The 24,544-nt window shown below is 38.6% G+C and overlaps 1 protein-coding gene across 1 annotated transcript; it reads right to left on the reverse strand.

Moving 5' to 3' along the window:
• Positions 1-18,448: 18,448 nt before the first annotated feature.
• foxj1a (forkhead box J1a) lies at positions 18,449-24,380 on the reverse strand. Its single transcript, XM_037791318.1, has 3 exons — positions 24,040-24,380; positions 21,502-22,127; positions 18,449-19,913 (listed from the first exon to the last, which is right to left on the reverse strand). Exons 2-3 carry the CDS (start codon positions 22,069-22,071, stop codon positions 19,053-19,055), a joined length of 1,431 nt encoding a protein of 476 aa, XP_037647246.1. The 5' UTR covers positions 22,072-22,127; positions 24,040-24,380; the 3' UTR covers positions 18,449-19,052.
• Between the last annotated feature and the right edge of the window lie 164 nt (positions 24,381-24,544).

The following is a 24,544-nucleotide window of genomic DNA, read 5'->3' on the forward strand; positions in this document are numbered from 1 at the left end:
GAATAAGTATTCTGATCCTCTTCTTCAGTAAAAGTACAGCAGTATTCTCTGCTTCATGCAGTAAAAGTACTCATAGTGAAGTAAATTACAATTAAAGGGCATATATAAAAGCATAAAACATAAAAAAAAAAAATGGGAGTTAGGTATTGATGGTGTCTATACCTGTGTGTATATACACACAGATATCAACAAAATCAATCAGGGAGGTTTCAGGGAATCATAATTTTCCAATAGGTGGAGCTAGTTTTACCTACGTAAGTTCTGATACAATTTATATCATTTTTTTGGACGTTTTTTAGGTTTTCTCTGTATTATTGGATAATTTAACTTAGTCTTTGACCTGTTATTGAAATGAAAACAAACTGGCACCTACATAGCTACAGTATACAGTATGTACATGTATGTGTGTGTTCAGTAGTTAAAGGTACAGAACCAGTAGAGGGAGCCAAAGCACAACATTTGTCGGCCCCCTTTAAACACAAACACTTGACTTTTCTTCTGATAAACTGTTTGGATTTTTGTAACAAGACTTCTGGATACTTCTGTTCTTGCATTATGTACTTAAGTACTTGCATAAGTACACAATGCTTATTTAGCAGCCTACAGTATTCTCAGCTACATGTAGTAAAACTACTCATTGTGCAGTAAAATGTCTCCTGTGACTGTTATCCGATTCAATGTGACATTAGTAGATAGTTATGCATATATGCATATATAAATACATTACACACAAGTTTGAGTGTGCACCATCTCCACCAGGGCCACAGTTGGTGTCACTTGACCTGTGAGGTGAGCAGGGCAATGAAGTAAAAACCCAGCTGAGCCGAGTTTCACTCTACCAGGAAGTGCTCCAACCCCCCCGAGCTCATCTCAGAGCAGCAGCCCCCTCCCCATTCCTGAAAGTCAACAATAAACCACGTTTCCAGTAAGCCAGATACCTCCCCAAGTCCTGCTCATCCCCATGGAGACCACTACGAGAGTCCGCAGTCCTGTGTCCTCTGGCCAAACCAGGCCACCCATGAGGACAGGGAGAGCCTATATTTCACCCAATATGGATCAGAGAGTAGATCTCCACTGAGACACAGTGCAAATGCTTCTGTGCGTTTCCTCTGTCTGGACACAAAGAGAAGACTTGGCAGCAGCTCTGGTGCATATTTGAGAGGAGAACCAGGACTCGGAGCGGTTGTGGCGTAGCCTACTATATTTTACGGCCTCAGTGTCCCTCTTTTGTGAGATGTGACGTCAGCATTCCCCTCAGTGCAGCGTGAGTGACACAGTAGCTTTGTTTTGGAGTCGCCACATCTCATTCACGGCCGCTTAACTCCAGAGTCTGGGGCTGCGTAGTGGCCTTTCAGGATCCCTGATTTCTTAATCCTCTGGTTCTTTAAGGCACTGAATAAGCAGCCGTTTGTATGCTCAGTTCAGGGGCGGCGGGGTGCTTCTTGCTTTATGGGAATTGTTGACTTGCAAAACACGCCCTGAGGACACCGAGTGACTGATACACCGAGGGACGACTGCCAGCAAGGTCATGGTGAAAGGTCGTCCAGCTCACATGTGGATGCTGCAGAGAAGCAAAACAGCAAACAGTCAAATGACGCCAAACATTTGCTGCTTCCAGCTTCTCAGATGTCACAAATTGCTGCTTTTGTTTGTCTTATAAAATCAAACTGAATATCTTTGAGTTTTTCACTGTTGCCCAGACAAACAAGACATCTGAATATGTCATTTTCAGCTCTGGAAAACTCACTATTCACAGACATTTTATAGACAAAAGAAGAGAGTGGAGTTAGAGCCCTACTGATAAATTGGCCAGCCGATATTATCAGCTGATATTATCAGCATTGGCCTGTATGTCAGCCGATTAGTACAGTAATGAAGACACAATGTCTCCATCACATGAGCCCCGTTCAGACATGGAACATGGAACATTACTGACTATAATAATGTGGTTTTATCTTCTAGAAATGACGTTTATATACAACTAATTTGCAAAAGCAAATATGTTTTGAGAGAAACTTGAGGTCTCCCAGATTATGTTTATTTAACATATTGAGGAAACATTTTTAATAAACGTGACTAGTTGCAAAATATCAGTAAAACGTTCTGACAACACATTTCATTTGCTTTCCTAAAAAAATGTTTTTTTTGTTTCTGTTTAGGAAACTCAAAGCACTTCGTAAAGATAGCGGTTTCGTTTTAGTCCTGAAAAAGTCCATCAGTTCGCTGATGATTCTGTTATTGTTAGGCTTCTTTAAAGGGAGGTACAGGAACATGGGCCGGTGGTGGATGACTTTGTGGCTTGGTGTGATGAGTCCTTCCTCCATCTAAATGTATCTAAAACAAAAGACATGATTGCTGACTTCAGGAAGTCACCACCAATCCTTCTGCCAACTGTTGTTAAAGGTGTTGACATTGACCGAGTAGAGAGCTACATATATTTGGGTATTGTTCTTGAAATCCCATGTTGATGCTACCTCTATCCAGCAAAGACTTTTTTTTTCTGAGAAAAATTAACTCTTTTAACTTTTCTTCTGAGATGACTCTCTTTTACAGATGTTTCATTGAATCTGTTTTAACCTTTTGTATTGTTGCTTGGTTTGGAAATCTAAATCTGTCCAACAAGAACAGACTTGGTAGTCTTGTTGAAATGGCCAGTAAGATTTCAGGGAGGCATCAGGCGATGCTCTTGGACATTTCTAACAGGCAGGTCCTTAGAAGGGCTAATGCTATATTGGACTCCCAGGACCATCCACTTCCACTTCTGTTGCTCTATTGTACATTTGCATATTTGCACGATTGTATATGTGTGTATATGTGTACAAATTTCCATTTCCCTGCTCTAGCTCTGTTTTATTGTGTTGATGTGTCATTGATGTTGTCTTTTGTATTCTGTTTTAATGTGAACCCTGGCGGTAAAACAAATTTCCTCTTGTGGGACAATAATAACCTACCCACAGTGATTTGAAGCACAAGACAGGACTTGTTCACTTAATTAATATTTAACTGAAACCACCATCTTTCTCTAACTTTCACCAAAGTGTTGTCTAAACCACAGGCAGGCCTTGCTTCTTTGCATCTATGTATGCATTTTTTATGTATTTTTTGCATCACACTTTGGACATTACATCAAATACATTTCCCACCAGGACATGGTGGAATTTGGGGGCTGTTCTCTCTTCAATCATCCTAATTTGAAGTCATGCAGATTACCTTCACCTTGAGGAAGAAGATCAACCTTCTGCTCAGTGACTCCCTCATATCCTCTGACACCATGTGAGAGGTCTGCATTGTTTGCAAACAGATGTGGAGGGCTGGAAATAAAGTGTCAAATCCATTAGCAAACAAAGCCACAGTGGAGGAGCAACACCTCTCATTCCTCCACTAACTAATCTGCTAAATCTGTTGTCATTTGTCCTCATTGATAGCAGACCCTCCCTCCTCTGGACTAATCCACATCCTCCACTGGTTTACATGTTGACTAACTAGATAAGGATCAAAACAAAGAAAAGTGTCCAAAGTGACGTCCTCAAAAGTCTTGTTTTGTCCAAACAATCTCAACGATATTCAGATTACGATCACGAGACAAAGAAAAGCTGCAACTTTAATGATTCACTGGTTATCAAAACAGTTGCCAATAAATCTCTGTTGGTGGTTATTTAGATTTTTAAGTATTATTTTTCATGTTAGTAGTGTTTTATACTCGCTGTTGATGTCGATTAATATGCATTGTAACCTATAAATAATAAATAAAACAAAAAATCAACAAGTTATAGTCTAAAATCATATTGTATGAAGAAATGTTTAAATAAAAGAATACAGAAAAAAAGTTAAATAAGTTTGGGGAAATAAATAAGGCGTGAAAGAACATCCTGCATAATAAAATAAATGCAAAAATAAAAATAAATATAAAATAATAAAATAAATGCAAAAATAAAAATAAATAAATGCAAGAATAAATAAAAAATAAATAAGTAAATTTAAAAAATAACAAAATAAATACATAAATAAATAAAATGAAAAATTAAACAGAAGAGTAAATAAATAAGATAATTAATACAAAACAATAAATAAAGAAGCAAATTAAAACAGAAATATCAATTTATAACACATTTTATCAATTAATTAATGGATACATTTATTTTTAATATAACCTTTGCTACATTTATTGACATATTTATTTATTTATCGAGTCATTTGTTTATTTATTTATTAATTTATTTTTTATTTTGGCAGGTTCCGTCCTCCATATATTGTAGGTATACCTGAATCTTTTCCATCTCTATTGGACTACTCTGGTCAAACACACACAGCACATGTACTAATCTGTATGTGGATAAACAACAATTTGTCTCATCTCATCTCATCTCATCTCATCTTTTAATGTTCACTGGCTCGTCAGCAGCCGTCTGCAGCCCATACAGTCACCACGTCTCTAGCCACAGGAGCTGCATTGTTCTGGATCAATCTCCTGGGTGGGGAGTTTACAACGAGTAAAGAGAGGAGGGGAGGAGGAGGGTCTTCTCCTTATCCTCCTTTCCCTTTCTCCACCCCACATCCTCCCCCATCCTCCCACCCTCACCCCTCCACCTCCACCTCCACCTCCAGCCTGTGCTGTCCTGCGTCCCAGCAGCTCTGGCCTGTTTGCATTCCTCTCAGTTAATAAGTGTTTGTCTGATCCCTGGCGGGGGGTGTAAGATCAACCCCCCCACCACCACCACCACTGACTTACCCAGCTGTAAAGAGGACAGGGGTGATGCTGCGAGGAGAAGGAGGAGGAGGAAGAGGTGTCATATCATAAATTTCATAGACACGCTGCTCAGCCATTAACTTGTAAAATAACCAGCCAGCTGCAGCACACGGAATAAACACACACAGCTGAAATCTGAATGTTATTTTAAAGGTGAAGCCAAAAGTGGACAGTGTGAATAAATAATAATAAAAAAATAAAAAAATAAAAAATAATAATAATAATAATAATAATAATAATAATAATAATAATAATAATAATAATAACCACTGTCTCCTTGTCATGTTAAAAGTGTGCAGAGTTAAAACGTCTTGGAAGCTGAGATGATTTTCAAAACGTCAGTTGGTCACAGCGTTACTTCGCCCCTGTGAAGTCAATCATTCCTCGACTCAGCAGGTTATTAGATCACATATTAAACCCAAACCAAGAACCCCAGCATCGTTTTTCGTCCTTATTTTGGGAAAAGAAAACAAGACTAACAGCTGCCTCTATGAGGCTGTACTGTGAGCTAAATACTAACGTCAGCTTAGGAGGTATAATGCTAACATCTTAGGCCCTGTTCAGACCTGGTGTTAACATGCATCCTCAGTGAACGGATCGCAAGTGGACAGCTTTAAGTACGGTCTGTTCACACCTGGCATTAGAACGCGTCTCGAGTGGCCACTTGTGATCCGATCTCACTTCAAGCTCTGTATGCAAATAAACACATAGTAAACACATGGCTAATACAGCAGACGTTGTGACGTAATATTACATGAATGCCAATAGTAATATCCTACATATTCCTGAATTCCTGAATTAACATCAAAATAAAAGGTTATTGTATCATAATAGTTGTGGACATGTAGACGGGTTTCTGTGCAACGTCATCACAGAGATGCACAGCATGTCTAGCAGAGCCAAGCTCCAAAGCAGAGATGACAAGGAGTTAACTGCACCAACCGCAGAAAAGATGGATTGAAAATGTTTAATATTTCGAGGGGATCACATGTCTTTGCTAAAAACAGGAGATTATGGATCCAGGCATGGTGGGTAAAAGCATTCTAATCACACAGCGCTAGCAAAGCAGCGGATGGTCATGCTCCACAGATCGATAAAAATGAACTGATCAACAACAGGGTGATCGACCCACACTCTAAGGAAATATTTATATATCAATGATATAGTGTTATCCCTGCAGTTGTAGTCTTGAAATAAAATCCAGAGTCCTCTTTTTCTGAGACAAGACAAGTAGAGGAGGCCTTCTAAAAGTGGTCTTGAGACCAAGACCAATCTCAAGTACTACAACACTGGCTCTAAAGCTGGGCATACTGTACGATTTTAGAAATGTTATTGTGTAAGCGCTCACACTGTACATGTAAAATAGAAAAAAAACATGGCCCGTCGGCAGCCGCTGACCGTTCTGGCTGTTGACAGTGACCAATATTTATATATAATTTGGTCCGACTCTAAAATGAGTCGTGCAGCTCAAAATTCGCACCAGAATCGGGCTAAAATCATACAGTATATGCGCAGCTTTAGTTTCATGTTTTTAATGGACAAGATGTTTTTCCTACATAGAGTTTGAATCACAAACACTAACAAGTATTATATCACGTTCTTTGTAGGATATGTTCCATTTCATTTATTAGGATCCCTTCTAGCTTCATCTATTCTTCCTGGTGCCGAATTAACAGAAAACATAATAACAATCGTAACACAACCACCACAACAGCAACATACAACATACAAAACCAAAATATACTATTAATACTATTTGGGCATGATTTCATAAGAAATCGGACTAAATAAAATAAACTGGAGTGGTAAAGTGATGATGAAGCTCTACACTGACTGCAGCTCTACAAGCAGAAGCTGATCCTGACTCTGGTTTCATTGGTTTGGTGATAAAACACGCTGCCACATCAAATCACAAATCAAGCCAGCTGCCATTAAAAGGTCCCACTGCAGCATACTGATAGCAGAGGGAGAAAGAGTGACATGATAAACAACAGGGCCATGAAAGAATGAATGAATGAATGAATGAATAAATAAATAAATAAATAAATAAATAAATAAATAAATAAATAAATAAATAAATAAATAAATAAATAAATAAATAAATGTACCAAAAATTATATCAAAAATAAATGTAGCTATTAATTAATTGATTGTCTTAATTTACTTCTTTATCTATTTATCTTTGTATTAATTCCCTTATTTATTTACTCTTCTGTTTAATTTTCCCTTTTATTTATTTAAGTAATTTTTCATTAATTTGTAAATGTATTTATTTTTGCATTTATTTATTTATGTATTCCTATCTTTATACATTTCTGCCTCATTATGCAAATAAGAAAAGAAATAAATTCATGAATAAATATAAATTAATGTAAAAATAAATCAATAATAATAATAATAATAATAATAATAATAATAATAATAATAATACAAAATAAATAAATAAATACATTTAAACATTTATAAAAAATACTTAAATAAATGAAAGGGAAAATTAAACAGAAGAGTAAATAAATAAGGGAATTAATACAAAGATAGATAAATAAAGAAGCAAATTAAAACAGAAATATCAAGTTTATGTCACCTTATGTCATTTGATCAATAATTAATGTCTACATTTATTTTTACTTCCGCCAAGGCCAAAGGCTTTGGGCCAAGGGGGTTATGTTTTCACCGGCATTGGTCTGTCTGTCTGTCTGTCTGTTAGCAGGATTACTCCAAAAGTTTGTAATGTATGTGAATGAATTTTGTTGGAGGGGTGGAGTGTTGCACAATAAACAATCCATTCAATTTTGGTGGCGATCCGGATCATGATCCAGATTCAGGATTTTTTTAAGAATTCCGATCAGCTTGAGCATTAAGACCACAGGGTATAACACATGCGACTGATGGCGCGTTGATGACGCATGACCCCGCCTTCTTCCTTTTTCGAGCAGAGAGATACACATGTGGATGTGTGGCGAGACTCCGAGGTGCGGTAGCTGCTGTCCGTCTGCGGTGAGAAATAAAAATTATTATATTATAACATTATACAGACATAACAAGGCTGCTGAATGAGAGAAACATCCGCCGATACGTTAAATGGAAACACACCGTGTTAATAACAAGCCGACCCCCTCACGGTACCGCCAGCTGTGAGCTGTGGTCTGTATTTAAAGTCACGCACCTTGGCAGAGGTCTGCGCTCTCCGAGTGCCATTCTAGTTATTATTGTTTTTGCTACATTTAATGAAATATTTATGAATTTATTGAGTCATTTATTTATTTATTCATTTATTTATTTTTTGGAAGGTTCCGTCCTCTATAAGAAACATCCCGACTGTGAGCTGTCTGGGAAAATGTCCTTGAAGCTCGCTCTCTCACTCGATCCCACGTCCACTCCGATCAAGTCATCCCGTGGATGCACTGAACACAACAGAGAAGCTTTGCTGGGGGTGTGAGGCGGCTCCAGTGAATGGGTGGAGGGCTGCTGGCTGTGCTGAGCAGCGAGGGGGTCTGCGGCTTGGACCAGGCCTGACTGACCGGGTGTGTGGACGAGGCCTTTGTCGCTGCTGTCGCCACGGCAGCTCACCTATTGAGGGTTGAGTCTAAGATATGTAGAGCAGCAGCGTCTCAAAGCTTTCCCTCCGCTGTGGAACAAACAAAGAAATAAAGAAATCAAATTAAAGTTTGGAAAGGAGTGAGTAAAGAGCGGGAGTAAGAGAGAAACTGTGGTAAATGCTTATGCACCGGGCCAAGCCATGTGTTGGAATCCGATGAGTGTTGAGAAATGGAAAAAGAAAGGAATCATTAAAAAGACGGAGCGAGGTGGAGGGGGACTACTACGCCCTTGTTTGCCAGGAGTGGTATTTTCTTTTTCTCATTGAGCCAGTCCAAGTCCTGCAGGCGGCTTGGTGAGTCTCCCTCCCAGCATTGAGAGGCAGGCCTGGGCATGCCTAGCCAAGGTCAAACTGTGGCCGCCAAGAACGCGCACAGCCCCCCCTCAACTGCCACAGCTCTGTTTATGTTTGTTTGTTGAGTCCGTTTCCCTCCACAGGGATGGCCTCAGCAGCTCAGCCTCTCTGGAGGGTTCAGCAGCACACGCAGGTATCAGGTTCCTCAGTACTGTGTGTTGAGGTGCTGCTGCACACCTTCCCTCAGCATCAGTATCACTCTCTATATAGGGCATCAGTATATGTTACCAAAGTGTATGTTGCCACAGAATTTAAGCACCTCTCTGCGGGAACATTTAATTTTTTTTTTGCCACGTCATTGCATGAGAAGAGACGGACGGGCAGTATCTGCAGGAAACAATGAACATAGCTGGTGTGAAATGTCTCAGACGGGAGTGTAAGCTGAGAATATGTTTGGTAAGTGACTCTAGTATTTAGAGACCATTGTTCTGTCACTGCAGTGAGTCACTAACCTTTATGTTACCTGGACAGCAAAACACTGCAGAACCCCAGAGGACAACAAAGACGGATGAAAGCAAACTGTTATATTGAAGGAGATGTTGTATGAATGTTGAAATGACTGCTCTACAGGTGGTTCCATTTCCAGACACAATTTTCGTGTACTACTAAAGTAACAGCAAATACATATAGAAAGAAACATTTAGTAATTATTTTGTCAACACTATGAGGAAACATTTTGAATTAATGTATCATGAACATGTAAAGCATCTTATATTTAGGCACTCACAGCATTTGGTTGTCATCGGGGAAAGATGGTGGTCTTGGCTAAATATTGAAGTGAAGTCTGTGGAAACATCTGACCTCCGTGTGCAGACAGTGGACATCTGTAGAATCACATCGTGCGAGTACATTTTCTATGTGCCATGATGCTGGTGTTTAGCTCTTAGATTAGCAAAATGGGAAATTAGCTTAAGGCCCTGACAAATCAAGCCGACGGTCGGTCATTGGACAGTTTGGGGCCGTTGGTGAGCGAATATCCGAATGTACCTATCAAATTTTTTACCCAATTTTAATGGCTTTTATTATTTTTATAATGATATTGCCTCTTCTCTGTTTCCATATCTCACTATTGTTGTTTTGTTTTCCTTTTCTTTGTTTTTGTAATTGACTCACTGTCATTGTACATGAGGGTTGCCCCTCAATGATCTCTTGAGTATAAATAAAGGTTGAATAACCCCATGCAGAGCAGGACGTGATTGGTGGATAGTGAATGATGCTACAGATTTGGTTTGAATCAATGTTTTGATCCTATTTGTTTGCTATGAATCTTGTTGGTATTTGCTGTAACCACCATGAATCCAACCGTATAGCTGCTGTCCTCAGCGACCTCTCAAGCCTGCAGGAGGTGTTTCATACTGACGTGGAGTAGCTTCTCTGGTGAACTCCCACAGTTCTTCTAGAAGTTTCCCAGCTCTCTGTGGAAGTTTACTGGTCACTCCAGAACTAGCTTTGTCATGCTGGTCTTCTGCCGCCTCATTCAGTCCCATGAAACACCTACAAAGGAGCGTCCCCCAGCCTGGCGTGATGAATAAAAAGGCCCTCCCACTGGTTCCCTGGCTATTGTCTCCATGTTGTTACACCGAGTGTGTATTGCTCACTAAGCCTGTGATGGATGTCGGATTATCCCTCAGCCTGTGTCTTCCTGACAAAGAAGCATCAGCCTGCACTGCAACAGAGGATACACACACAAACACTAGCATACACACACAGAGGCAAACATGCAAACACACACTCCCCAAACATACACCCACCAGCATCCCTAAGATCCTGCATACAATGACCTACAGATCTTTGTCCTGACCCCAACACCCCAAACACATCAGCTGCATATGGCACTGACAGGACATCCATGCTTTTATATAGCAAACAGTTGTGTTTTCCCTTACCAAAAAAAAGTTTTTCAAGTGTGCTATAAGTATACTTTTTTTAAACTTAAAATAAGAGAGTATGCTTTCAGTTAACCTTTTATGTACTTATCAGAGATATACTTACCAAACTATACTTAAGTATAATTGGTTTATACGTGCAAGTGTGCAGAAAAGTCTAAGTATACTTGGCTTAGGCTGACAAGTATACAGAAAAATCTAACAGTATACATGTTCCCTTGTAATATAGTTCACTTCATAGTATAGTTGCAGTACAAAATACAACTTAGATGTAAACTAGTTGTTTACTGAGAGTTTACTATTCTTACACAATACAGTATAATCAAGTGTATACTTGTATAAGCTAAAATGTGGCCCAATTTAGTCCCAAGAAGTATTGAAGTACTACACTTTCAAGTATACTACTAGTACATTCATATTAGTACCCTTACTACATAAAGTATACTTGGGAAATATACTTGAACTTTACTTAAGTTTACTTCATAAAATAAACTTGAAGTATACTACTTTTTCGTAAGGGTTAGTGCATTTTGATAAATATTTGTACAGAGATCTCACACACAGATCAAAGTTAATGTTTAAATCAAGCAGTTGATATGATCTTTTAAGTGTTTAGAAACCTGTTGAACTCACAACCAAACCTGTTTTAAAGTGTCTGCTTGTATCAGAGGTCATTTCAGAGTATAGTTTCAGTAAACACACAGGCAGCCATAAAACCTGAGAGCCATGATGTATTTTATGATGTTGATTTTTCATGTGCTGCACTCGTAATAAGATAAGATGCGTTTTCACTTCCAAAGCAACACAAGCTTGAATCAGTCATGTTGGCTGATTCACTCCCTGAAAACATTCCTAAAACAATAAAGTTGTTTTTCTTCATATTTATCCAACAGATCCTCTTCATCCTTAGCCTCCATCTTCTGTGGAGTCCCACATGGTTCTATACAGGGACCGATCCCTTTTCTTTATTTATATGCTCATGTTGTCCAAAAACACAACCTCTCTTTTCACTGTTATACTGACAACACTCCCATCTACCTCATCCTAGAGCCTATGGTGGAGGAAGTACTCAGATCATTTACTGCTGTAAAAGTATGGAGGATAGACCCTGCCAAAATAAAAATAAATTAATAAATAAGGAAATGAGTCGATAAATAAATAAATATGTCATTAAATGTAGCAAAAAGCATATTAAAAATAATGTAGCCATTGATTAATTGATAAAATGTGACATAAATTGATATTTCTGTTTTAATTTGCTTCTTTATTTATTTATCTTTGTATTAATTCCCTTATTTATTTACTCTTCTGTTTAATTTTCCCTTTTATATATGTATTTAATTTTATAAATGTTTAAATGTATTTATTTATGTTTGCATTTATTTTTTATTTATTTTATATATACTTTTAAATGTACCATATGTATGTATATATTTGTTATTTATTTTTGCACGATTTTCCCTTTGCATTTCACCCCTTATTTATTCCCGTAAACTTATTTATTTCTGTATTCCTTCCTTCATACATATCTTTCTCATTATGCAAATAAGAAAAGAAAAAAGAAAATAAAGAAATTAATACATACTTTTCAAAATAAATATAAAATAAATGCAAAAAATAAATAAATAAAAGTAAATGCAAAAATATATACATACATTTAAACATTTAAATACATTTAATACAATGGAAAATTAAACAGAAGAGTAAATTATTATTATTATTATTATTATTATTATTTGCATAATGAGGCAGAAATGTATAAAGGAAAGAATACAGAAATAAATAAGTTTGGGGAAATGAGGGTGAAATGCAAAAGGAAAATTGTGCAATAAATAAATAAATAAATACATAAATAAATAAATAAATAAATTTAAATGTAAATATTAAAAATATATAAAAATAAATAATAACACAAAACATTCCTGTGCTAATTGAAACAATGTGTTGGTGGGGGGGGTGTTGTTTCAGGTATACAGGTGAGACGATGAAACCTTATACATGTCTCCAAACTCCGATCAATTCTCTGAACCTCCGACTTGGAGAAAGTCACTCACACCTTTATCCTATCCCTCAACCTTGATTACTGCAGCTCTTCATATTTCGGCATCGCTCAGACGTCTTTAACTGAAAACACACTTTTACTGGTTGGCCTGTAACTGTAGCCAGTTCAAGCATTTCAACTGAAGGTGTTTGCCTTTATGTGTGTGTGTGTGTGTGTGTGTGTGTGCGTGTGTGTGTGTGTGTGTGTGTGCGTGTATGCATGTGATTTTATCTTATGTTTTCCTTTCTTTGGTACTCTAGAAGGACTGTGTTGAGTGTAAAGTGATATATACGTATATCAAACGAAGCTGTCACGCCAGGGAAAAGCAGCTACTTTAAGGTAAAACTCTGTCAGAAGGGGGTCAGTGGAGCCTCACTTTGGTAAGGTAAGTGAACTTTCACAAAACCTCCACTGTAATAAATCTGGGGCTCCATCGAGCCTCTCTTTCTGTCTGCTCCACCATCCCTCCACGGCCCTAACCAACACCAGTAAGACTCCCCCCCCCCCCTTAGCCCTGCATGACAATGGTACCCGCAGTCACCCAGGAAACAGGCTTTCATTAGCTGTGTGATAAAAAAGATGTATTCCCCGTCTCTTCTCCATCCACTTTATTCACATCTTGTTTTTTTGGGGGGGGAGATCCTGTAGATAAGCTTCAGCTCTCTATAGCTGCCACAGCTCCCAGCAGCTCCCAGCAGCTCCCAGCACATCCCAGCAGCTCCCAGTACATCCCAGTAGATCCCTCACCAACACAACATGCTGTTCTCACTCTTCCACTCTGTTACTCACATGCTAACATATTCATTATTAGCCTGAAATCTCAGCTGAGGAACAATGTAAATTACAATACAAGCCTTAACGGACATACCAGATTTTTTTTTTGTAAATATGTTTTTCTTTTCCCACTTTAATTTTCCAACGCAACTTGTCTCAGTGATGAGATTCAAAGTTCATTCTCACCATAAAATAAACCCAGTAGCTGTTCTGAAGCTGTGTATCGTATCACAACATTTTCCTCAGCAGATGGAGTTTGCCCTTGTTGTTGAATTGTAGATTGTCAAATATGAATCAATATTATGTTACGTTAATGCCTATTTCTCGCCTCAAATGTTTTCAGAATCATCTTGTAGTGCACGGTTTAGCTGTAAAATGAGAAAGGTTGCGACGCCGCCACAATTGTTAAATCTGGTGAAAGAACCCCAAGTTCCGGTCACATGACCGGAGCACAGCCAACAGGAACGCTCTCTCAATAAAATGACCTGTGATTGGTCAAAGTCTCCCGTCACGGGATAGATTTTCTAAAGCCTGAAAACAGAGCCATGAGGAGGTGCAGAAGTCTAGTTATCTCTCAGAACACTTGAATTACAATATGCTGAAAGGTTATTATGGAATTTTTGCCCAATGATGCCAAAAATATACTGCCTACTGCCACTTTAAATAGAAGAGAAGAAGATTCTGCTTAGAGCTGAATATGTGAAATATTCAAAAGGAAAAATATCAAATATGGGCACTACTATTAGTATCATCCTCCCTCACTTCAGCTGACTGTTAATGGCTGCAACGTCGTCCCGGCCACATCGGGTGTTGGCGTTTAGCACTTTCAGTTTGCAGCGTTTCTGGATTGGAACGAGCAGTAAGGGTTAGCATTTCACCAGGAGGCTCCTCTTACCTGCAGCCGTCAGCAGGGCCAGGGAATAATACCTGCATCAGGTTACCACGGGCCTCTCATCTAACATGCCTGCCACATTATAATCATGAGCCCTGCAATCCAGCTGGAGAGCTAGGTCCAGCAGGTAATAGCGGTCCAGGGGGGCCTGCAGGGAGCTCAGGCTTGGGGGGGGGGAAGGGGAAACGTCAGCTCTCCTTTCCAGGAAAACAGCGCTGAGGCTTGGGCATGAAGATGCATGATCCTGCTCTTCCAGCAGAGTGTTGGGTGTCCATCATACAGAGGTGTAGCGTTACAGCCATCATTACCTCATCAGTGACCACAGACAGACTGAGAGCCTGTCTGTTCACGACCCTGGGAGGTGGAGGAAGGGAGGGGATGCAGGCTTCTTAAATTCTATTTGCATTTGATTACTGCAGCTATTCATGTGACTCTCTGAACGAGAGCCACCTCACTAATCTGCAGCAGGGTCAGAGAGAGACGGTGTGGTCTACAGCGGCGGGGCAGACAGGCCGTGATATATGGGGCCGTGGGACACTTGTCCCCGTTAGACCCCACACCGACCCAATGAAGGACCACAGATCCCAACGGCATGGGGAACAAGAGTCTGACTGAGCACAGACAAAGACCTGAAAGAGAAACCCAGCCACCCCCTGCTAATATTACCCATCATCCACTGCCTGATCACAGCAAGAGCCCCGAAGAGATGAGCAGGAAAAGACCAACGTAAATGTACAGGCACATTAAAGCAAAGGGGGGGGGGGGGTGCCAAGAGTCTACAGCCATGCTAGCAGCTCGCTGATGCTAACATCAGCATGCAACGTGCTCACAATAACAATGTTAAAAATGTTTAGCAGTTATACATCAGAACGGCACATACGGGTACTTCGCAAAAAGTCAAGGCCACACCCCCTTTTGGGGGATAGAAAACCTAAGATCAAAATAAAAAATAAATATATAAATGACTCAATAAATAAATATTAAATGTAGAAAGAATAATATTGAAAATAAATGTAGTTATTTTGATAAAATGTGACATAAATTGATATTTCTGTTTTAATTTGCTTCTTTATTTATTTATCTTTGTATTAATTCCCTTATTTATTTACTCTTCTGTTTAATTTTAATTTAAAATTCATTTTTAAATGTATTTATTTTTTCATTTATTTTATACTTAATTTTAAATGCATTTATTTATTAATTTCTGCATCATTTTCCCTTTGCATTTCACCCCCTATTTCCCCAAACTTATTTTTTCTGTATTCTGTTCTTGATACATTTCTGCCTCATTATGCAAATAAGAAAGGAAAAAAATAAATACATACATACATACATTTTGAAAAAAAAAATATACATGCAAAAAGAAATAAATAAATACAAAATAAAAGCAAAAAGAAATAAATGCCAAAATACATACATGAATTTAAAAATGAATAAAGAAATACATAAAGAAATAAAAGGGAAAATTAAACAGAAGAGTAAATAAATAACGAAATTAATCCAAAGATAAATAAATAAATAAACAAATTAAAACAGAAATATCAATTTATGTCACATTTTATCAATTAATTAATGACTACACTTATTTTTAATATTATTTTTGCTACATTCAATGACATATTTATTTATTTATCTAGTCATTTATTTATTTATTTTTTATTTTGGCAGGTTTCATCCTCCATACTAGGGACCATGAATGTCTGCACAACATTTAAATATGTTGGTGTTGAGATATTTCAGTCTGGACCAAAGGCATACCCACTAGCACGGCTAAAAATAAGTCAAACGTATCATTTAGACAAGCAAGATGCAGTAAAACATATTTTTTTATTGTCAAAGGAGAGTGGAAAACAAATAAAAACAGGAAAGTAAAAGAATGCATACAGTATCTCTGACTTTACAGAACCAATCATGAGGTAAGACGCTTTAAAAGTGTTATTTGATGGAGAAGACACAAACATTTCATTCTCCCGTCGGAGCGTATTCACACCTCATAATACACAAACTAGTGAAACTGATGTCTCTAGTAAACTACATGAAGAGACGCCTACAACTGCATGTAAAATAGAACAAGTATCGCTGTACATTGATTGCACTTTCACACGTATTAGAAGCAAACAGGAGCAATAAGTGTATCTTTAAAGTTAAGACGACTGTATTCATATGGAGTGATTTGGTTTAGTTATCCAACCACAAAAAAAAAGTCATTTCCTCTTTGTAATAAAAAAACACTGTCACCCTGTCCAGGCCCAAGTGTTGTTCTTGGCACATTGAAGGTCAGGTATTCATTTACAAGCCACCGTGGCCTTTTCTAAACTGAGCTTTTTAAGGTCTTAATAGTTCTTTGTTGGAGAATTTTGCCTCGAGCTGTTTTAACTTTTACACTCAGATGTGTCCTCGACTGCTTTACATCTACTGCTCTGCTAAGGATCAAAGAAAGTACTAATATATATAGTATAAAACTTCTACAAGGAATATTTTAGTCTGATATGAAATAAAACATCACCTTCCTCTTGAAAAACGCAACTTATCCTGCATAATAATTATTAATCTACACAAACTGGTCCTAATTATTTTTGAAAAATGCATACAGAGAATAGTTAGTACCAAAAACCCCACGCAAAAAAACAACCTAATACAGTAAATCACTCCTACACCAAACATCATTTGGCAAATTATTCATCATCATAGTGCTTGCTGTCACAGTATTTACATATTAAAAACAAAAACCTGCTGACACAGCCCAGTCGCACAGCAGTTTATGAAATAGTCACAAAATGTAATGTTTTAATTTGTGTATAGACATGAATTTCACTTTTTTTTTGTGATGGTCAGCACGAAATCAATTCGTATGTAATCCACGTAATTGTGAACCAGGAGGTATAAAGAGCGACGAACGCTGCATAGGGAGGAGGTTGGGGTGGATTCCGTACTTAAGTTGCGGCACTTCCGGTCTTATTCTAACCCAAGCCACCATCTTTTCTCAAACCTAACTAAGTCGTTTGTTGCCTAAGCCTAACCAAATCGATCTTTTCCTAAACCTAACTAAGTAGTTTTATTTTGAAAAGACTGGAGTGGACATTGACGTGTGCATCACGTGTTGCTGGACATTCGTAGGAAAACGCACGAAAAAAGCATTGTTGAAAGTCGTGCTGAGCGTCACCAAAAAAAGGGGAAATTTGTGTCTATATACACGTCTCAAATAGATTACATTGTTGACTATCTCACAAATAGCCGTGAGACTATGCTGTCGGACACCACTCACCTATTTCTTCCTCTTTAAAAACTATAGACTTCTGAACATATTCTGGCCTGACGTAGTGTACAATAACAACATGAACACACTTTTTAGGATGTAAACAGAGACCATGAAGGTTCACCTTAGTGGCCCATTCACACCTGCATTTAAAAAAAATTGTGACCAAATCAGTTCATTCAAATGGAATCGCTCGCGTTGGCGAAGTGAATCAATGCAAATCTTTTGCGCCAAGTTTAATTTGAACTTTAACACACAGATTTGCATCATTATATATGTTCATATATGAATAGATAGATGTCATTCAATTTACCAAAAATTATATAAAAAATAAATATAGCCATAAAATGTGACACAAACTGATATTTCTGTTTTAATTTGCTTTTTTATTTATTTATCTTCGTATTAATTCCCTTATTGATGTACTCTTCTGTTTAATTTTCCATTTCATTTATGTATTTATTTATTTATTTTAGCATTTATTTTTATTTTTGCATTGATTTTATATTTACTTTTAAGTGTATTTATTTATTTATTTATTTATTTATTTATGCATTTATTTCTTAATTTGTTCCTGCACGATTTTCCCTCTGCATGTAACCCCTTATTTATTTCCCCAAACTTATTTATTTATGATTTCTTTTCTTTATACATTTCAACCTCATTATAAAAAATAGAATAGAAATAAAGAAATACATACATTTAAAAAATAAATGCAAAAATAAATAAATAAAAGCAAAAAAAAAACAAAATAAATAAATAAACTTTAAAACTAATAAGAAATAATATATAAATAAAAGGGAAAATTAAATGGAAGAGCAGATAAAAAGGGAATAAAATAAAAATAAATAAATTTATGTCACATTTTATCAATTAATTAATGGCTACCTTTATTTTTTATATATTTTTTGCTACATTTAATGGCATATTTATTCAGTTATCGAGTCATCTCTTAATTTATTTATTTATTTTTCATTTTGGCAGGTTCTGTCCTCCATACAGGCTGTCCTGTCTCTTTTATAATGGTGGTCCAAAGATGCTTTTTGGGTTGCAGGGGTTGTTAGTTGTAGTACCACAGTTGGCCACTGGGACAAACATGGCAGCGTTGCATCCAGCTCTCTTAATACATCCATGTTGCTAACTGACCGTCACTACGTCACTGTCACTACGACACTACGTCACCGAGCTTCTATAATCACATACTTCATGAAGACGGAGTAATTTGACTGTGACAAGGCCATAATTCTGAAAACTAGTATGTGTTTGTCTCAAGTCATTTCATAGTTTTATAGTTTGTTTTCCCCATGATGACGAGAACTGCTGCTGTACATTGTGGCATCTTTGTTCAGTGGGCGTTGGGAATGTACTTCCTGCATGAATCAGCATCAAAATGTACTTCTAAAAATACTTTAAACATTTTGAAAAAGACAATAAAGGTTGCTTGAGTGTAAAAAGTGTGTTTTTCTCTAGTGAGTCTTCAGTGTGAAAGAGGACCAACTATTCCTCAAAGGAGGGTGTCAATCCGGGTGCTCGGGTCTCCACCTAATGAGTCTCCGAGGTCAAACAGCTGGTCCAGGTTGACGGAGGAGCTACAGAGGAAATCACTGCGGCCTTGTTCCTCCTCCTCTGGCCAGGGACTCTCCAGGAAGGCGGTGGCGAGGAAGGTCTCCTCATCAAAGTCTGACACGTCATTATTCCTTTGGGTCTCCGCCAAAACGTGGATGTCCGCTGTCCCCGCGGGGGCTTCGACAGGAGAGATGTGGGTCCCCCGCACTGTCAGGTCCTCCTCTTTCATGATGGGGCTCAGAGCTTCTCCTCCCTCCAAACTAAGCTCCCCGCTGAGGGCCGAGTCCAGCAGGGCGTCCCAGTCAAAGTCCCCCTTCAGAGGTCCGATCTCCTTCTGTTCGTCCACGGAGAGCAGTGGGGAGCTGGAGCGCCGGGGGGCTTTGGCGCCGCCATTTCTGGAGCCCAGTTTCCTCTTGTGCCCACCTCTCCCCCTCACCACTGGCCAGGACCCCAGCATGGTCCCTTCAGCCAGATGAGGGTCCCAGTTCTGGTCGGCGCCGGTTGCCTCTTCGAACTCCCGAAGGAGCTGCTGGGACTCTGGGTTGATGCAGAGGCCACTCTGACCTCCTGTGGGGCTGCAGGGGCCTCTGGACTGGGGCTGGAGGTTGACCCTGAGCCTGTTCTGCAGGGCCGGGTTGATCTGGACCGGTGGCATCCGCCTCTTCTTATAGGCGCCGCTCAGAAGACGCTCAGCGTACTGCGGGTCAATCTTCCAGAAACCACCCTTCCCTGGCTCGTCCTTCTGCCGCGGCACCTTGATGAAGCACTTGTTGAGCGACAGGTTGTGTCGGATGGAGTTCTGAAAATAAAGATGATAGTTCACATTCTGGCTTCATCAAACGACAGCAGCCGCTTAGCTTAGCATAAACACTGGAAACAGGGGGAAACTGCTAGACTGGTTCTGTTCAAAGGTAATAAAATCCTCCTACCAGCAGCTCTAAAGTATGGAGGACAAAAATAAAAGAATAAATAAATAATGTAACTAAAATAATATTAAAAATAAATGTAGCCATTAATTAATTGATAAAATGTGACAAATTGAAATTTCTGTTTTAATTTGCTTCTTTATTTATCTTTGTATTAATTCCCTTATTTAATTACTCTTCTGTTTAATTTTCCCTTTATTTATGTATTTATTTTTATTTGATTTTAAAATATATATATTTTTTTATTTTATTTTGTATTTATTTTATATTTATTTTATATTTACTTTTCTAATGTATGTATTTATTTATGTATTCATGCAATAATTTCTTGCATTTCACTCCTTATTTACTTCCCCAGACTTATTTATTTCTGTGCTCTTTTCTTTATACATTTCTGCCTCTTTATGCAAATAACTAGAGAAAAAAAGAAATAAATGCATAAATACATACATTTAAAAATAAATATAAAATTAACAAAAATAAATGCAAAAATGAATAAATAAATAGATGAATAAATAATAAATGCAAAACTAAATAAATGGATAAATAAATAATAAATACAAAAATAAATAAATATATTTAAAATAATAAAGTAATAAAAACATAAAATAAACATGAATAAATAAAAGGGAAAATCAAACAGAAGTGTATATAAATAAAGAAGCAAATTAAAACAGAATTATCAATTTATGTAACATAATATTATTTTTGTTACATTTAATGACATTTATTTATTTATTAATCGAGTCATTTATTTATTTATTCATTTATTTTGGATTTTCTGCAGATTCGGTCCTCCTTAGCAGGAAGTACAGATGGCAGAGCACCAAACATCACATTAAAGCACCCCCCCTTCACTGAAGTCTAAATAGAGCAGTGACCTGGTGACCTTTGTTAAATATTATCTGCCCCATGTACCGTCTACAATAACAGCCAGACGCCGAAACACGGGAGTACAGCTAACAGCTCCATCAATCATTTATCCAGCTAAATTAAACTTTTTCCTGAAAATTCCTGCCCTTTGGAGGGAGAACCTGCTGCTCCTCCTCTTCCTCCTCCATCATTCGTTTCTGCTCCAGCAGAAGAAAAAAACACTGAGCAAAAGCAATGTGATAAAAATAAGATTTAAATGTTTAATTCATTAAGGTTTTGTGCAGCTGAGGGAGAGGCGTTGCTGGCCTGGCCTCAGGAGTTATTAATCACCACCAGCTAAGTCACTAATGCTTCATCAGAGTGGCAGCAGGCCCAGGACTCTACTGGTCTCTACTGGTCTTTAAATAGAAATAAGTCATGTTTCCAGCTGTGATCTGACCTCTGAGAGAAACTCATTACCAAACAAAAGTGTGTGTGTATGTGTGTGTGTGTGTGTGTGTGTGTGTGTGTGTGTGTGTGTGTGTGCGTGTGTGTCTGTGTGTGTGTGTCTGTGTGTGTGTGTGTCTGTGTGTGTGTGTGGTCCTTTACCTGCCAAGTGGGGTCAGCATGTCGGTAGTAGCAGAAGTTGTCTGTAATCCATTTGTAGATGCAAGACAGAGTGATCTTGGTCTTCTTGCTGGCCTGCATGGCCATGCAGATGAGCGTGGCGTACGAGTAGGGCGGCTTGATGTTCGCGTTGGTCTTGTAGTCCACCTCATCCGGGCAGTGACCGTGAGCCACGATGCCGGGGAGGGCCTGCATCCTGCTGTAGGCCGCCGCCGTGGGCTTCCCAGGGGTCAGGGGCATGCCGATGGAGGCGGGGTCCCCGGCCAGAGGAGAGGATGGGGCGTCGGAGCCCTGCTGCTGGTGGTGGTGGCCGAACAGGTGCGGCTGCTGGTGGGCCTGCTGCGGCACGTTATTGGCACCGAGGATGGAGAACTCCTGCAGCCACTGCAGGCTGGTCAGGCTGTCGTCCAGGTTGATTGAGGAGCAGCTGCTGCTGCTGTTGTTGTTGTGGACGCTGTCCCGCTCCTCCGCCTGGGCCGCCGCGGTCACCACCTCCTCCTCCAGCCCCACGGAGCCTTCAGGCCACGGGTCGGCACAGCTCAGAGACAGCATGGCTCTCCTCTCTGTCACCCAGCTCCTTCTCCTCCTCCTCCTCCTCCTGCCACCGCCTGAGAGAACCAGAAAAATATAGCCGGACTTCAGCCAAGTGCGAACGGGCAGGACAATGATAATAATAATAATAATACCTTTATTTATATAGCACTTCCCAAAACAGATGTTACAAAATGCTTCACAAGACAATAAAAACAGATAAATAAAGTAAAAGATATGGGTTCTGTATGTTCCCAGGGTTCTCTAAGTTATGTTCCCAGGGTTCTGTATGTTCCCAGGGTTCTGTATGTTCCCAGGGTTCTCTATGTTTGTTCCCAGGGTTCTGTATGTATGTTCCCAGAGTTCTCTATGTATGTTCCTAGGGTTCTGTATGTATGTTCCCAGGGTTCTCTATGTATGTTCCCAGGGTTCTCTAAGTTATGTTCCCAGGGTTCTGTATGTTCCCAGGGTTCTGTATGTTCCCAGGGTTCTCTATGTTTGTTCCCAGGGTTCTGTATGTATGTTCCCAGGGTTCTCTATGTTTGTTCCCAGGGTTCTGTATGTATGTTCCCAGGGTTCTCTATGTATGTTCCCAGGGTTCTGTATGTATGTTCCCAGGGTCCTGTATGTATGTTCCCAGGGTTCTCTATGTTCCCAGGGTTCTGTATGTATGATCCCAGGGTTATCTATGTTCCCAGGGTTCTACATGTTCCCAGGGCTCTGTATGTTCTATGTGTTCTATATGTTCCCAGGGTTTTATATATAATAATAATAATACATTTATTTATATAGCACTTCTCAAAACAGATGTTACAAAGTGCTTCACAAGACAATAAAAGCAGATAAATAAAGTAAAAGATATGGTATCTGCTAAAACAGAACATCAGACAATAAAAGCAGATAGAGTAAAACAAATATGGTAACTTGCTAAAACAGAACATCACAGAACATATCAATAATAATAATAGAAGTGGTAAAATGGTAGGACAAGTTGATAAAACAAATATACAGTATATATATATATATACATAAATGTGTGTAAATGTACACATGCGTCCAGAAACGGATGTATACATACATATATTTATACCCTTAGGAATGCTATCCTAAAAAAGTGTGTTTTCAAAAGTTTTTTAAAAGTGGATACCGAGTTAGATGATCGTTTCTCTATAGGAAGGGCATTCCAGAGGTGGTTTATTTCATGATGGCCTATTTGGAAACAGAGCCTTTGTGTGTAAAAGTGAAAGACTTTTAGATGTGGAGATTTAAATCCAGTCTGTCTACCTGGACGTGTGGGTGGTGAGAACATGAGGAAACGAAAACCTCAAAATAATCTGAGAAACTAACCCCCCCTCTCCACCTCCACCCTTTTTTCTGTCTCAGAACTTTCCTGAAAAACTCAGTTGCGCACTTGACGCTCAGCGCAGAGAAGAGCGCACGTCACTATAACAGCACCTTTTAACCAAAACACACTTATTAAAAGGGATGAAGACAACTTAAATCAAACTGTCAAATAGTATTATTATAATTTAGACGAAGTTTGAGCGTCACCTTTGAGGAAATTCGCACATTTAGGAGGTTTTACACTTAAATATATTTAGGACATGGTTCACTCAATTAAGTTTATTATTAAACTAAACCATAACAAAAACATATTACTGTCCAAAAAATACAACCAGTACCAAAAAATCAACAAGAAGACGCCAGAATGCTATATAAATATCTATCACCATAATATTGATTTTTTTTTTTGGAGTGTACATGCAGCCCATTGTTTGACTAATTCCCTTTCAAAAGACAGTGCCTCAGGCTTAAAAAAGTGCAGCAGTAAATAAACTTATAATTAAGCAGTTATTTACAGTCACTATTTGTATAAAATAATATAACTTTTTTATTAGTTATCTAAATGGAAACTGATATGAATTTCCACAATAAGTTTTTACAGGTGAAATATGAATCTTGTTAGAATAAAGTTAGAATAAAACTCACCTTCTGTGTGCTGATGTTGAGTGGAGACCTTTTTAAATCCCAGATGAGCAGCTCGTTTTGAGCCTCAGCCTGTGTTTAATGCACCTGTTGTCAACTAAAGAGAGGAATTCCTGTGTCCGGTGCTTCTTCTTCTGCTCCTCTGTGGAGGTCTTTGTACCGGGACTCAGCGGGCTGCAGGATCCGTCTGGGAGGCAGTTTAATACCTGGAGCAGGAGGTTTGTCCAGCAACCATAGAAACGGTACACCCCCTCCTTGTAAACAGCTTCAGCAGCCTCTATTGGCCTGCTGGTTTCTATAGCGCTTCATTTTTAATCACTCTCAAGTCAACTGAGGCTGCTGCCGTGCAGGTTCTCAAGCTGAGGTCCGGGGACCCAACAGGGGACCCCATAGGGGCCCTTTTTACTTGAGGATTACTCTAATTATAAGGTAATTAAACTCCAGGTATTTCATTAATTTCAGAACATAAAAGAGAGACTGACTGTATAAGTGTGCTAAATATGAAGCT

Source organism: Sebastes umbrosus, chromosome 14, assembly GCF_015220745.1.
Source record: "Sebastes umbrosus isolate fSebUmb1 chromosome 14, fSebUmb1.pri, whole genome shotgun sequence".
Classification (NCBI taxonomy): Eukaryota; Metazoa; Chordata; class Actinopteri; order Perciformes; family Sebastidae; genus Sebastes; species Sebastes umbrosus.

What these genes read in the sequence shown, in the direction of transcription:
- foxj1a (XM_037791318.1), bottom strand. Translation starts at nt 22,071, where the DNA reads ATGCTGTCTCTGAGCTGTGCCGACCCGTGGCCTGAAGGCTCCGTGGGG. An exon ending in ATGCTGACCCCACTTGGCAG is followed by an intron (nt 19,914 to 21,501) that starts GTAAAGGACCAC and finishes CTTTATTTTCAG; the next exon opens with AACTCCATCCGACACAACCT.